General features: G+C 50.4%; 4 protein-coding genes across 4 annotated transcripts; 2 read left to right on the plus strand and 2 right to left on the minus strand.

Annotated features, from left to right (window-relative positions):
* Positions 1-1437: 1437 nt before the first annotated feature.
* On the plus strand, positions 1438-4464 carry N7511_001464 (uncharacterized protein; the record flags this gene model as incomplete). Its single annotated transcript, XM_057123889.1, has 6 exons — positions 1438-1680; positions 1756-2213; positions 2267-2772; positions 2827-3385; positions 3438-3723; positions 3841-4464. The coding sequence occupies 6 exons, from the start codon at positions 1438-1440 to the stop codon at positions 4462-4464; spliced, it is 2676 nt and encodes an 891-aa protein (XP_056989622.1).
* A 78-nt stretch (positions 4465-4542) lies between these two features.
* Positions 4543-5382, minus strand: N7511_001465 (uncharacterized protein; the record flags this gene model as incomplete). Its single annotated transcript, XM_057123890.1, has 1 exon — positions 4543-5382. The coding sequence occupies one exon, from the start codon at positions 5380-5382 to the stop codon at positions 4543-4545; it is 840 nt and encodes a 279-aa protein (XP_056989623.1).
* A 798-nt stretch (positions 5383-6180) lies between these two features.
* N7511_001466 (ankyrin repeat domain-containing protein) lies at positions 6181-9623 on the plus strand (the record flags this gene model as incomplete). The annotated part of the gene is made up of 3 exons (XM_057123891.1): positions 6181-6490; positions 6557-7322; positions 7376-9623. 3 exons carry the CDS (start codon positions 6181-6183, stop codon positions 9621-9623), a joined length of 3324 nt encoding a protein of 1107 aa, XP_056989624.1.
* Positions 9624-9984: 361 nt separating this feature from the next.
* Positions 9985-13995, minus strand: N7511_001467 (uncharacterized protein; the record flags this gene model as incomplete). The annotated part of the gene is made up of 1 exon (XM_057123892.1): positions 9985-13995. One exon carries the CDS (start codon positions 13993-13995, stop codon positions 9985-9987), a length of 4011 nt encoding a protein of 1336 aa, XP_056989625.1.
* Between the last annotated feature and the right edge of the window lie 983 nt (positions 13996-14978).

The following is a 14978-nucleotide window of genomic DNA, read 5'->3' on the forward strand; positions in this document are numbered from 1 at the left end:
TCTCCATACCCTTCTACCGGTGATTAGCCGAGCACGTACTTGTACGGTGCGCCTGCTAGTGTTTTGGGGGCGGCCCACTCGCCCGTGCGGCATATCCGCCCGTGGGGCCTATCCGTAAAATACGTTAACTCTCGAGGTCCTAATATACAGCCGACTGGTGGTAAGTGTGATAAATTATGGATCCACTCATGATACGCTAGTTGCCCAACAGGAACGCTGTCTGTTTCTCAACTACCGTTCCCACTGAGGCAATATATATATGCAGATCCCGGTAGCTAGATACAGCAGTATGCCAGTGTGCCGTTGCCAAGTTAGAAAGAAAGGTCAATTTCTCTAATTTGCTTAAGGCTAAAGACATAATAGCTCAAAATACACGCAAATGGCCGATCTACACGATAATATCCGTTCCATACAAGGGGTACTTTTGCGGGACAGCAGAAGTCATTGTACTAAAAGTCGCCCCTGCATAGGCAGCGCTTAGTGTCTCGCGCCAGTTGGAGTGCGGCAATTTTGCCATTGGCTGGGATAAGATCAGTCAAGCCCAAAGGAAAGGAACGCACAGCAAGAAGAGGAAAAAAAATGTGCCCCCCCCCCCCCAACTACGCACTCCTCGAAATCAACTCCGCACACCGAATTGAACCCCATCAGGAACAGTATCAGCCCACCCACATTAGCTGCGCCAATTCCCATACAAGTGGCACATCATTACTTCGAGTGACCTCTGCAGTCCTGTGCATTTTTGGGACGATGCTGAGTTTCTAGAATATTACGCGCATTCTTATGGGTGCGTCAAGCTACCAATCAAACAAGGCGTACAGCAGCGCCTATGCGATGGGATAGATAGGCTCTGGATCAGCGTTCTCCTTTGGCTTGTGTGTAAGCGACTTACTATATCTTACCAAGTTTTTCGCAACACCCTCATTATCGTTAGCTTATGCCACCCAATCTGGTTAAAATTACCGCAAGTAATACTATCAGTTACAACAGGCCTTCATTCAAATCATCGTAGCGACTCCTTCATACACAGTACGTTACGGGATGTGCTGGATGTAATGCTAGTGCGTGAGCAGCATATGTCGCGAAACTTGGTGACTTACAGTACGTAAGCCCAGCCATACCTTGATTTCTTGATGCCCTTTAGAATGCATCCAATCAAAGTCTCAAAAATCCTGGTCTACATATAAAAGCTGTTGCAATATCTCTTTCTCGCAGCCACTACTTCGAGGCGCTTAACCCCAAGAAGAAGGGAGAATCCTAACAGGATCGTAGATCAAGCACGCCAAGTCGTCTTGAGGTTCTGGGTCTGAATTTAGCATAGCCTGATCCGACACAGCCTGAGCTTATCAATACACAGCTCGTTTCTGCTGATCGACAAATGTTCTTCCGGCCAAAGAATCTGTGTGAAACCTTCAAATCAATCAATTTGAATGCGCGACCATGGACGGCGAAACTCATTCTCAAAGCCTGTTGCAATCCGTGCTTGGATTATTCGCTCGAAAACAACCGCAAAAGTCGGCAAAACCGGCGTCACTGAGATCACGGAAGCGCGAGGCCTGGTTACGGACGGATGCATTTCTGCAGCGCGACGATATTGGCGAGGCTGACCCAGAGAGCGTTGCAAGGACTCTGCGCGCATTTGAAAACCTTGTTCAAGACGACTCTGATCAAGAGATAGATTTCGTAGGTATTCTTGATATATAGCAAACTCCATCTTTTCGGTCTGTTGGCCTCTCACATCCTGCCTACTAACGACAGTTCACGAAGCAGAACTTCCAAACCCCCGGAAACGAGCGCTATCCGAAGCTTCGCCGCATGATCGAGAATCCGAATCGCGATCCGCATGCCGACTCAGGCACTGTCATTCGTGTTACTAAACGGAGACGAGAATGCGACGATGCTATTCAGGAACTTTTTCATTTGGAACAGGAGGGAAAGAAGCGCCGAGTTCTGCCTCGTGAAGACCTAAATCATGAGTCCAATCTCGAAGACCCCGATGCCGACTTCGCCGTTTTGATGAGGAGACATTTGGTGTCCTTGGACAATGCGTTGCGAAAACACTGGGTTTGCATTTGCCAGAAATGCTCAGGGTTGAGCGTGAGACTGTCGCCACCACAAAACAAAAAGGATCTTGAGGCTGAGGCGAGTTTCGAAGTATTCTTCGGCGTGCGCTCCATGCCTGCAACTGCATTGCAAGAAGCTAAAATCACGGTCAAGTAAGCTCTTCAAGCTTTGTGTGATGACTTCTATTCGCTAACACTGGGTGCAGAGATCTACACAACAGCTCATTGAGGCGCTTCTCTGAGCCTATACTTAGCAGCCCACCCGACTTTGCTCACATATGCCAAAGCATCACAGAGTCCCTTGGTCAACGAAATTGCTTGCATTTTACTCTCGAGGATGGATTATTTCAGAAGCTTCGCCCGCAGCCAAAGACATTTGGTAGTGACCGGGTGTCTCAGACAGTCTCCTTGTCGGCATTTTTCAATCGCCAGCAAGAATTACTTCGTGGTGAGTCGGTACTGCCGCTCAAGGGGAAGCGAATTTTGGCTGTTACACTGGCTTCAGCACTTCTTCCTTTTTTGGAGACACCGTGGCTGCAATTTTCCTTCAATCACTCAAAGATTCAGTTCTTTGAGCCACGGCAGGATGGGGAACTCCCCAACATCACGAAACCTTTCCTGGCTTTAGAACACGTTCCAATCATCTCAGCCCGTGGTACAGACACCAGAGACAGCTCTGGGGCCATGAAACACATGGTTCATCCAAATGCCAGTGTGCTAGCGCTAGGCATACTCTTATGCGAGCTTCACTATTGTACACCTGTAGAGCAGATGGGACAGGACCCGCATGTCGCCAGGAACGTCAATGATGACTTTTATACCTGCCTCGATAAGCTTCAAACTCTGGAAGACGACGCTGGCGTGGATTACTATCTCGCTACGAAAGCATGCCTTACTGGGGAGTACTATCCCCTTGGACAGCACGCTGACTTCGAGGATGTCAACGTTCAGCGGCTTTTCTACCAAAACGTCGTCAAACGACTTGAGGCCGTGATATTCAAGGCATGGGGTATTCGGTTAGAAAACTTGGGTTCATTCGATTCTCGACAGAATTCATCCTGCTGGGGCTCAATCGGTCGAGAAGTTGTCCGCCTCCATACAGGCAAGGTCGATTCCTCTAATACAAACAATACAGCCAGAGAAAGTCAGCATCGCTCAATGTCTGACGCCTCGCTCGTGAGCTACGCATCCCTTCACTCAGATATCATGCTACGGATATCGGCACAACCTTCTTCTGAATCGCGAACCCACAAATACCCCCCGGAGCCTTCAAAAAAGAGCTTTTACTTTTTTGATGCATGCCACCAGACGGGTGCTGAACAAGAGTGAGGTTTATCCCATTGGATATAAGATTTCGTCGTGCTAAAGAATTGCCAGAAATTCACTCTCGGAAAAATGGATGGACAATCTGCTGTCCTCGATCTATCCCTATGTTAACCCTGATTTTGACCTTGCCGAACCGGTACGAATAGCGATTTTGGACTCGGGACTCGATCCAGAAAACCCATTCCTGGTCGAGGACCAACAAAGCGCCAACCCACGAATCAAGGAAGCACGAAGTTTTGTACATGGAACAGAACCCCACGACATTCGAGACGAGATCGGGCACGGCACTCATGCTCTTGGCCTTCTTCTCAAAGTTGCGCCAGGCGCTGAGATCTATGTAGCCAGGATTGCGCGACGAGAGACTCTAGATCCCAACACCTACGATGACATTGCAAAGGCAAGACTATCTCTTTACGATAGCAGACTTTTTGGACTGAGCTAATGACCTGTGTAGGCCATTGATTATGCAGTTAATCAATGGAAAGTGGACATTATATCAATGTCATTCGGAATTCGTGAATATCACGAGCTCATGAGCACGGCTATATCTAATGCGTTGAACAAGCGAACGTTGTTGTTCGCGGCAGCATCGAATGATGGAGCAAATCTTGGTAGAGCTTTTCCAGCTCAATATCCCAGCGTCTTTTGTATACATTCAACCGATGGAAATGGTAATCCCTCCAATTTCAACCCTACAGCAAGCAAAACGGACGTCAACTTCAGTCTACTTGGGGAGTATGTCTCCTCTCACTGGCCGGCTGGCATGAACGGACACGATCAAACTGTCAATGTTATGTCAGGAACATCGGTCGCAACACCGATCGCGGCCGGCCTGGCCGCGTCGGTTCTATCTTTTGTCCGGCAAGAGGATCAGCGCATCGCTGTAGAAAGCGAGAGGCTGGGCCCGTGGCTAAAAAGGGACAATTCCATGGATGCGGTCTTCAAGAGTATGGTCAAACAGAAGCGAGGGGCGGGCTACGACTATATCACGCCTCATGTGCTCTTCGATAGCGGTTTGACAAGGGAGAATGTTTACGGGAAAATCAAGGATATCAAAAGGAACATGTACAAGTACTAGTAGCCTAGGAATAGTTTACTCAATTTTCAATCACACAAGGCTCACTGATGTCTATCTCGGTTGTCGTCCAAGACTCGTTTAGCATGATCTAGCGGGAACGCAATAGACGTTGCCGCTTTCGGTCACATCGGAAACAGTCTCAGCTGTCCTAATATCAGCTCCATCCACGTCCTCAACCAAAACACATTCGTCGTCATCTTTCTTCCCGCCAACGGTCATAAAGGCGCCCTTATTGTACTCTTCAAGCTTCAGTCTCCGCCCAAATTTGAGCCTCTTCACACGGAATGCAAATACAAATTCTGACTCGCAATTGGACTCCATCGCATCATCATTCGTGCTAGTCCAGTGGCCTTTAGGTCCAAAGGTTATGCCTAGCGCGGTCACATCGATGCCGAGGTTTCCCTTGACGATCATGCTCTGTGAAGTCGAGTATTTGATTTTGGCGCCTTTGACAAGCTTTATACCCGTGACAACGAAGAGCTCGCTGACAAGTGCAAACTTCTGCCGGGGCTCTCTCCGCCATGTCTGCACGGCCGGTGCCTTGACAGCCTCTTCCACGTATTCCTGCGTCGGCTCGAACGCCAGTGTTGTCACCGTGTCGAACGCGAACGTATTTGCCGTTTTGTTCGAATGCTCAACACTCACCTCGGATCCAAGGGGCATTCCACCGGTAGCCATCTGCAAGAACTGTGCATAGACACCCAAACCAAGCCCTGTCTCGGTTGAGACTGTCTTTTTCCAGTCGGTCTCCACGATAGGTGGGAATGGATCAGCTACGGCAACAACGCTTGCTCTGTTCAGAGGGTATTGCGGAGCCGATGTGGAGCGAATTATAGACCCAAGACATAGCGGGCCTGTTGGTGGTGGAGATATAAAATCGGACGTCGGACACAGAAAATATGTCTTGGTCAAGGACATGCTTTATGGTTCAGGTTCAGCTATTGGGCTCTCGTTGGGACCGAGTGAAAAGATCGAAGGAGCTGAAGAAGAGTGTGTTGAGAGAGGCTCGGTTTCAACAGGCACTGCCCGGCGTCTAAAAATCACTCAAGTGCCCCTGGGTCGAAATCCCCTTTCTTCTCATTTATTCCGTCACACTGCTAGACCGGCCAAGCTCGCAGGCTCGCAGGCCAATCAAGTAGTGCATGTTGATCTGGCCAGAATACAACAGCCGAGCCGTTGGTTGCGAGCGGTCAGCGCACTTCGTAACTGTACCGCTGCTTACAATATATTGCGATAAGCTGATACTGTATAGCCTAGTATGCATGCAACACCAATACATGTTAGATTAAGCGGGACCGATTTGAATGAATATGGTTGATTGATTCGAGAAAGATTCTTAGCATGAGGAAATGTTGAAATGTATCCGACACATGCCGATTCCCTAATTACACACAATAATCCAATGAATGCAGGCCCATGTAGAACCAATGAGTCGATAGCGGTAAATTAGCGCTCCATATTTCGACCTAGTCGTAACTCATTGTGAGAAGAGGCTGAGGTGGCGCATGAACTCCATAACTCGACGGCACCCAAGACACATGCTGCTTCCACATTACCTGATACTTTGAATTTGTTCGATAATTCCATAGCCTCGGTCGCGATTTGCTTACCCACGGCTTTTTGGTCGTCCTTTCTATACAAAGACCAGGATCGGGCCTCCTGGATCTTTGCCTCACTCAGAAGGACTTGCGTCCACACGCACTGCGCCCTCTGACCATGGAAAGTCTCGAACGCGCGGGAGAGGAGTTCATAGAAGATGTTTTCCTCCAACGTGATCTTAGCCCAACCATCGCAGAGCATGCGACACAATGTCGGTCTCTTTTCCACAAGTACATGGTCATGGCGAAAATCGTCCCGGATCCTACAGTAATAGACGATCAGCTGGCGCGCTTTTCTCTATGGGCATCAAACATGGATGTTTACGGGCCGCCCAATGTCTCACTGGACTACAGACTCCGATTCAGTCCCATAGCCGCGGATATTATACACCAACTCCTAGATATTATTCACGACACCTTGCTATCTTGTGAGTGCTTTACGTACCACATTCGGATAGATTGAAGACCAAGGCTAATGGGAGTCTCGACAACAGTGAAGCCAATCGACGACCAAGCACCACAGATTACGAGCAGGAAGAGGCAACGCATTTCAGCACATGGCAATTCGGGAGTCACGAGGAGAGCTGACGGCGACACAAGCGATTCAGAAAGCGATATTGATCTAGCAGAATTAAACTTGTTGAAGATCACCGAGACAATCGGCGGAACATTGACGCGGCTCTTCCGTCTATCCAACGCCGTTAGAAAGTCCGCTAAAGCCAACCGAGCTCGCAAGATCGAAAGATACAGGGACGACGAAGAGGCAAACAAGGCCATAGATGAGTTGCGTCTCTATACCAAATGCTATATTGAATTTCGATTCCCGGAGGCGCCGGAGGCGCTCCGCTCAGCATTGATTGAAGCCAACGCGCTGCGACTTCGACGGCTATATTATCAACGCTCCCATCGAAGGCGAATTAATCTGAGTGTTCAGAGCCCGGAAACGATTCCGGCCGTTGTTCAACTCCCCCAAAACAAGGGGAGTGCGCCAGCTGTGCGGTTTGTACCGAGCGCGCTACCAAAGCCTTCGAGGACCAACAAAATTCCGGCCCTTTCGCCAGCGCCAGCAACGAATGCGACTACTGCTCAACAAACCGCCGCTGCGGCCTTCTACGCTAAATCTGCAACTGAGGTTCCCCGGGCTAAATCTGTTCTCGTGAATAACAAGTTGTCGTTCCCTCCCATACCGCCGACGCAGCAGTGTCCATACTGCGGCGTCATTGTTGAGTTCAGGAACACTGCAGGATCATTGCTATGGCAGTAAGCAGATCATTTCTGTCGCTTCAGGGGAACACATAGCTAACATGCACCAGAAATCATGTCATCGGAGACCTGGAGCCTTTTATTTGTATCTTTTCACAGTGCCTAGAAGGAGGTCACCACGGGCACGGGACCGGTCCGCTCACATTTGAAACGTCGAAAGCCTGGTACAGCCACATGCAGACTGCTCACGGGCATACATGGGAATGTAGGGCTCCTTCACACGATCCAGTCGTCTTTGACCAAGAGATCCAGTACCAGGCGCATTCCATCAAGGAACACGGCGTGCCTGAAGCGCATGCCGGGATTCTTAGCAACGCCGCACGGAGGACAGTCCTCGATAAGGTGCTGGAATGTCCATTTGGCGACAATTTTCAGCCTTCGGGAAAGGTCGAATCCAGCGCTGTCTTCTCGAGTGAAGCTCTCCAGTCACACGTCTCCAGTCATATGAAGGAAATTGCCCTGCTTACACTGCAAAAGTTTCCCGGCGATATTGACGAGAACGCGGAGAACGTCGGTAGCGACCAACCGTTAGAAGATGATGGGCTGGCCGGGGCTTTTGGATTTCCACGTGCATCCATGTACAGCGTACTGGACGGCGAGGACCTGGATTTCCAAGACGATGACGATGAGGCTGCCAATGGCAACTTGGAACACCGCGAAGTGGACATCAGTGCACGGATTACAGTACTCGGCCTAGAGGATAAAGACGACTTGGGGTTGATGAAGCTTCACCACGCGGTGCAGGCCGGCGATCTGGGCTTGGTTCAGTCCTTGATTCAGAGCGGCGCAAGTGTAAATTTTAGGGACGAGTATGGCCAAAGCCCCTTGCATTACGCTGCGGAGAGGGGCTTCATCGAGTGCATGGAAGTCTTGGTCAAGCACGGCGCGGATTTACATATCATTGACAACTCTGGATTCTCCCCCTTTCTCTGGGCTGTGGTTGCCGGGCAAGAAGGCGCCACTACAGGATTGTTGTTCATGTACACTGATGCCAGTTCATTCAGCGCGGATGGAAAATCTGCGCTCGCTTGGGCTGCCAGTCTGGGATGGTCTCCGACTGCTGAAATGCTTGTTAAACACGGTGCCAGCATATCTGATACCCGAAATATGCAGCAAACTCTGCCTTTGAAAGAAGCGGCAGCTTCTGGCAACCTTCCCACTGCTCGATTGATTCTCGAATATGGTCAGGATCCGAACTATCGTGATCGCGACGGTTGGTCCGCGATACATTGGGCAGCAGAGGAGGGCCATCTAGAAATTGTGCGTTTGTTGCTGAATGCCGGGGCCGACCCCAATGTGGTCAGCTCTTACGGTACGTCACCACTGCACTGCGCTGCAAATGGAGGGCATGTTTCCATTGTGAGCTTGCTCCTACAGCGAGCCGACCCCCTCAAGTCAACGTGCCACGGCTGGACTGCGCTACATCACGCCGCCTTCATGGGACACTCTCATGTCGTCCAGTGCCTCTTAGAAGATGAACGTATACGATCCACTGCCTCTCAGCAGGACAATCACGGCTGGTCCGTTCTTCATTTGGCCATCCACAGTCGAGATCTTGCCACTGTCCGTATCCTGCTCAACAGATCTGTCATTGCAGAGCCTCAGACCATGTTCGACGACAGCGGCCTCTCTGCGGAAGAATGGCTGGATCGTGAACCGACAAGCCATTCCCAGAATGCCACCGGCAGTTTAGCGTTCAGCAAGTCGCGCTGTTGCCGGGCCGTCACAAGCCTTCGTCAAGCTGTTACCATAGGCAACGTCCCCATGATCAAACTTCTGTTCAAATTGGGTCACGACATCAATGGCATGAACTCTGGGAGGAGGACTGCGCTCTATTATGCTGCGAAGAAGGGCATGCTTGCCGTCATGGATCTACTTCTTGACCTGGGTGCGGATCCCAACATTCTCCCCGCGGGGCGGAAGAACTGGGAAGAATTCATTTCGCCTGGTGACGTTTTACTGCGGCTTAACCGAGCGGGATACTGGAAGCGAGATACCGACCCTGAAGTGGAGCGCCAAATTCGTCAGGCGCTCAAAGTGCAAAGTCAGCCGTTTGATCACCCAGCCTGGTTCGTATCGGACGAGTCGACTTCACCAATGCCGGACCAATTCGTCCCCCGTAGACCGGACCAACCGTCCTCATCTATTCCAGCGTCGTCAACGCCACCTTCTCCGGATCATGCAGCTTCAAGTAACCCGTTATGCTCACCGGCGCCTACACAACAAAGAAATTACAATAAGCGCAAGGCAAGGTCAGGGCGGACGGATTGGTGGAAACGGCTCACAGGCGGAAGGTAGTGACTCCGGTCCATAAAGGCGAGAGTGAGGAGCGACAGAATCGCAGTGGGTTATAGGCTGGGGATGTGACATAACTCATGTAGAAACATAGCACCGGCTTCGATTCAGTAAATTCTGGACTTGCGGATATGAAGATCTCTCATCATAAAAGAAAAAGGAAAACAATTATGACGCTCATGTCTGTGAATGACGGGTGAAAGGTATAATTAGATGCTTTCCGTGTAAATGAAGGTCATTCGACTAAAAACTTCTGTAACATTAATCTCAATGGCAACAAGTAAAGCATAATCATGAACACAGGCTCAAATGTTCCCCATGACTCAGCTCTACCACTTCTTAGACAAGAGTATTGCACAGTTCTTTATGAACCAAGGATGCGATTCATTATGTATCCGACTCCCGGCAAGGACTGCAGATGCTGTTCCACCGTTTGTCTCGGTACGCTCCTAGGCACTCTCAGCCCATACTGCTTCCCAATGATCAGGCACTCCACGAAAGTCTTGCAAGCCCGCTTCTGCAGCGATCTCGGATGTTCCTTTGCTATCAATGCCCCTAATTCCTCCGGAATGGCCTCATCAATCAGCCACCTGTGAGCAGTGGGATTCTCCTGGTAGAGAATCAAGCATGCTGCTGGAGGTATGTTGAGAAAGCGGTCTTGTCCCTTCTCATTGGCCTCCAGGGCGAACTGGAAAATACTGGTCAGAAATAGACGTAATCTGGCAGAGTCGCGACTTTCACTAATGACGAATAGCTCATTAGCGCACGCCTGATTCATATCGCTGAACAATTCAACCTCGAAACTGCTGCCGATGTATCCTTGGAAGAACTCCGCGATGACCCGGGAGAAATACTCGATCGGCCTAGGTTCCTGCTTGTTGATCATGGCGAAGTGGCCCGTCATGAGTAGGGCCGTCCGAAGTACGTTCTCTTCCCGATTCCCATTCCGAACACAGCCATCGAAGTCGCTCAAAAACTCGCGAACACCGAAGTGGAAAAACTCCAACGCGTTCCTGTCGCAGGCTATGGCAGCCCAATCTGAAATTGCTACAGCTGTGATGGCATCTCCTTCTCTCCATCCGTGTTGAACAGCCGCGAGTTTTGTTTCCATGCCGGTGAAGACCGTGATGGCCAGTAGTGCCTGAAGATCTCTGGGCGCGGCCTTCTGCAAGATCTGCGTCGACAGGTCGCCCATGGCCTTTAGCCTTCTCGGAATCCGGGCAACAACTAGGCCCAAGAAGAACACATGGTACAGTTTCGCCCATTCTCGCAATTCTTCCGTTTTATTGTCTTGGACGAGCTCTTGCAGTACAGACAGACTGTCCCAGCGATTCAACGCCATAAACTTGAGATAGAGGGACATGAATTCGAGAAAGAGAGGAAAGCGGATGGAAAGGCCCAGCCCTTTCATGACCAGGTCGACAAATCGCGACGAACGCTTGAAGCGTGCGAGGAGGACCTGCTCCTGGAGCCCAAGTAGTTCTTTCACCCGTTCGTTCACCGGATCTGTAGGTCCCCTCAGTGAAGCAACTCCCAGAAGACTTGGCAATTTGTCCACACGCGCTCCGTGCTCAAGTAATTCCTGTGTCATTTCTCTCGAATTGGCCAGAATAGCTCGCATCAACGGCGTATCCGTGTCGCCATGCTCCGCCTTGGCCTCGAGATGGGCGCCGTGCTCGAGCAGCACAGACACGACGTCCCTGTACTGTCCGGTGACCGCGATATGGAGTGCCGTCAACATGCTTCGATCTTTGAAATTGACACGCGCACCATGGTCAAGCAGCAATTCCACCATTTCTCGGTGGCCTTGGTTGACGGCCCAGGACAGCGGCGTCCGACCGTAGTTGTCCTTTCGCGAAATGAGTCGGTTATGCTTGCTGATCAACAACTTGGCCCAGGGTACGTTACCAAAGTATGCCGCGAGATGCAAGAGCGTGAAGGAGGGCGGGCTTCCGCCGTTGTTCTCCTGTTCCCAGTAGACTTTCCACCATTCGTCCCGGATCGGAGAGTCGACTCGGAAGAACTGACGTGAGAACTCGGACGGTGTATCGATCACATGAATGGCGTGGTGGAAATGCACCGGCCAGCACTGGCTGGCATAAGTTAAGAAAGGATCGCTGTCAGAAATTTGGGGACCCCTTCCGGGATATCCATATCTGCGTTCGACGTGTGCTAAACAAGTCTGCATGAGAGTCCTGTGGGTATCCTGGCTCATGTGGAACATGTTGATCCCTTTGATCTTGACTTGATCGCTCTGAAAGAACTCCTTCGCCGATTGGTGAACCAAGTTGACGACATCTCCTTCAACCTTCACTAGTAACCCGCCAAACTTGAGCCGATTCTGGGTTACTTGCGTTGCTGTGAGATTACCAGCCGTTTTGATGCCTGCGGCCACGGTCAATTCTTCCAGTGTGAGGGGCCGGGCAGCAAGAACGACCCATTGAAGAATAGGGACCAACGCTTCCTTATCGCCGATCTGTTGAAGAAGCCGCTGGTAAATCCCACCCAGGCCCTTAGGAACATGGCGGAGAACTTCATTGATTTTGCTCCAACTCCTGCCCTGAAGCTCATTGGCAACGAATCCAACCCACAGAAAGGTCCCATCAGCGCCAGCCAGCAAGGTCTGCTGAACCTGCGCGACCATCTCTTCGGAAAAGTTTTGCTCGGATGCCAGTTCGGCAACTTTAGCGAAGATGTATCGCTCGACATCACGCGAAATTTCCGTGTCGGAGGTGTCTAACTGGATTTGCTTATAGTGACCGAGTTTTCTCTCCAAAACAACCGGGTGAGGTCGGGAGAGGATAACGAGTTTCAGTCGTGGCCTTGCCTTTTCCCCAGACTTCGACAAGTAGTTCCCAACGGCATCGAGAAGCTGACTGACTGATTCTTTTTCGCATTCATCCAGGCCGTCCAGAACACAGAATACTTGGGAAGACGTGCTCTGTTGAAGTAAGGTCAGGAAAACCTTCCATAGCGAGACAAAACTGGAAATGGTATATTTAGTAGTTTCCGTCCCCTCGAAGTAGCTCTTAATCTCTTTGGCCAAATGCGGATAGAGGTCGATCCATTGATGCAGAATGCCTCTCATGATGGTCAAAGCGGTGTTCCGATTCTTGTCACGGTTACTGCAGAAGTAGTAGAGAAGAACATCATCGGCGGCGTCAACCATTGGCTGTAGTACCTCGGTGATATAAATCGCTAGCATGGTCTTCCCTTTTCCAGGACCACCTGAGATCCAGAGGAGCGGGTGATTCGCATCTGCCAGCCACTCTTGATAATGGGAATGCTGTATAAGCCATTCGCAGGTGCCGTCAACTCTACGCCCTTTCAATGCAATAAGGGACTTCCGATCAACCTCGGGTCTTGTCAGAAGCAGAGCGTCAAGAACAGGCGCGACCTCTGCATACGTGTTTGTGTTTGTGGCCAGAAGTGTCGTCTGAGACACCGTGGGTATGAAAGAGAGAACCTCTTTTGCGTATGCCGTGGCAGCCGCTGCGGCGTAGGCGTGCCAGAGCTCCGACCTATGCGAATCTGCGTAATCACAAATTCCTCGGATGACCAAGTACTGGGCGGTATCCCTTAGCCCGGTTGCCTCCGTCTCAAAACAGAGAATGCCATGCTTTTGTGCAATCTCGTCCCGGGTCGCTCCGTGGCGCGTTAAATGATGGCTGGAAGCAATCAGGCCATAATGAACTATGGGGTCCTGAACCTCCCGAGGCTGCCGAAATCGGATCTTCTTCTGGTCGCAATGACTGCATCCGCTTTGCTCGGATTCGATGGTTGCATGATCATAATTCGGCTCGAAGAGGACGTCTTGTTCTGGGCCAGGGCGGGCAAAGGTGACGGGGTCTTTCTGCACGAGTTCGGAGATGTACTGGGTTATCTTACTTTCGTCAAAGACAGCGGCTGTCTCGGCCTTCCCCATAGCTGTGAGAAGCAATGGTGTCGGCTGATCTAACGCTCTGCCGCGAACAAAGTGATCTTCCGTTCGCTCCCCGTTCATGCCATACTGAATGACACCTGGCCAACCAGCTAGCGACTTGCTGACAACAACATCACCAAGACGAATATCCTCTTTCGTGTCTGGCACTCCTCCCGCAATGCCGACCATGAGGCTGAACCGGACAGATGTGTAGCTTGCGTGCAACTGTGTGACCACGTCGGCTACCGATGATTTACCACACACCCAGGAATTTGGACACGCCACAACGACATTGTGGCCTTGGAGACTCCCCAGAATGTAGTTATTGTTGCCGTCTAAGTTCCGATTTGGAGGTAGATTGTCATGGACGCGATCAAGTGCTGCTTCCGCTGCGGCGAGCTCTATTGGCAGCGTGCAAACCCACCCAACTGAGTAGTCGTCACGGGACGCCATGTCCGTCCAGAGCTAAGGCAAATAAATGAGAGACTCTAGAAGCGTCGATGGCGGAGCGTTGTGTTAGATATGTAGAAGCTACCGGGACTTTCTGTGCATTTTGGGACGAGGTCGACTTTCTAGAAAATAACGCGTATTATTATGGGTGAGTAAAGCAATCATTCAACTAAAAAGTCTGGTAACAAATATACAACGGAATAGATAGGCTCTTGATCAGCGTTATCCTTTAAGCTAGCCTACGTGGAAGCGACTTACTTAAGCCCAGTCACGCTTCATTTAATCGATCCCCTTCAGGCTAGAAACGTGGACAACATAGAATATATCCAATCATAGTCTCCAAAATCCTGGTCTACACATGCAAGCTGTTATACGGAGTTCCATTCAAAACTTCTGTCTCATTTCTATATTTGCTTCTTTAGATGAAAGAGCTAGTGTGTAAAGGTCCTGGGAACTTCCGGGTCCCGTTCAACTTTCGTCTGGATCCCGCTCAGCTAGATCCCGATGGAGGGCTCGGCGAGAGGAGCAGCTTAAATTGCCATCGCGGGATCGCAGAAACGCCGACGCGCATGGGGAAAAGGGGGTGGCGGAGCATAGGAGCTAGCCAGGGTACATGGCAAAAAATACCTCATCTGTATGGCGTCGGGAGAATTAAGGCAAAAAAATACTTCGAGATTGTTAATTGGAAGGGAAGGGCAGGGGTCCAGGGGCATATATATAGCTGAGGGGGTCCCGGGTAGTACGCGCGGCAGTTTGTTTCTTTCTGGCTCAGAATATTACGTATCTGAAAATTATGCATACAACATCCGATATGGTGTAGTGGCTAACATCGTCGTCTCTCACACGACAGCCGGGGGTTCGATTCCCCCTATCGGAGTTTCTTTTTTGTCGATTTATTTATCCTCTAGGGTTGCATATTTTTATATCAATATAATCGCATTTCAATGAATAGAGTGGTGCGTACAATAGCCATCAAGCTTGATCGA

The sequence above is a fragment of the Penicillium nucicola genome, assembly GCF_028828085.1.
Source record: "Penicillium nucicola strain IBT 29836 chromosome Unknown utg000001l, whole genome shotgun sequence".
Lineage (NCBI taxonomy): Eukaryota > Fungi > Ascomycota > Eurotiomycetes > Eurotiales > Aspergillaceae > Penicillium > Penicillium nucicola.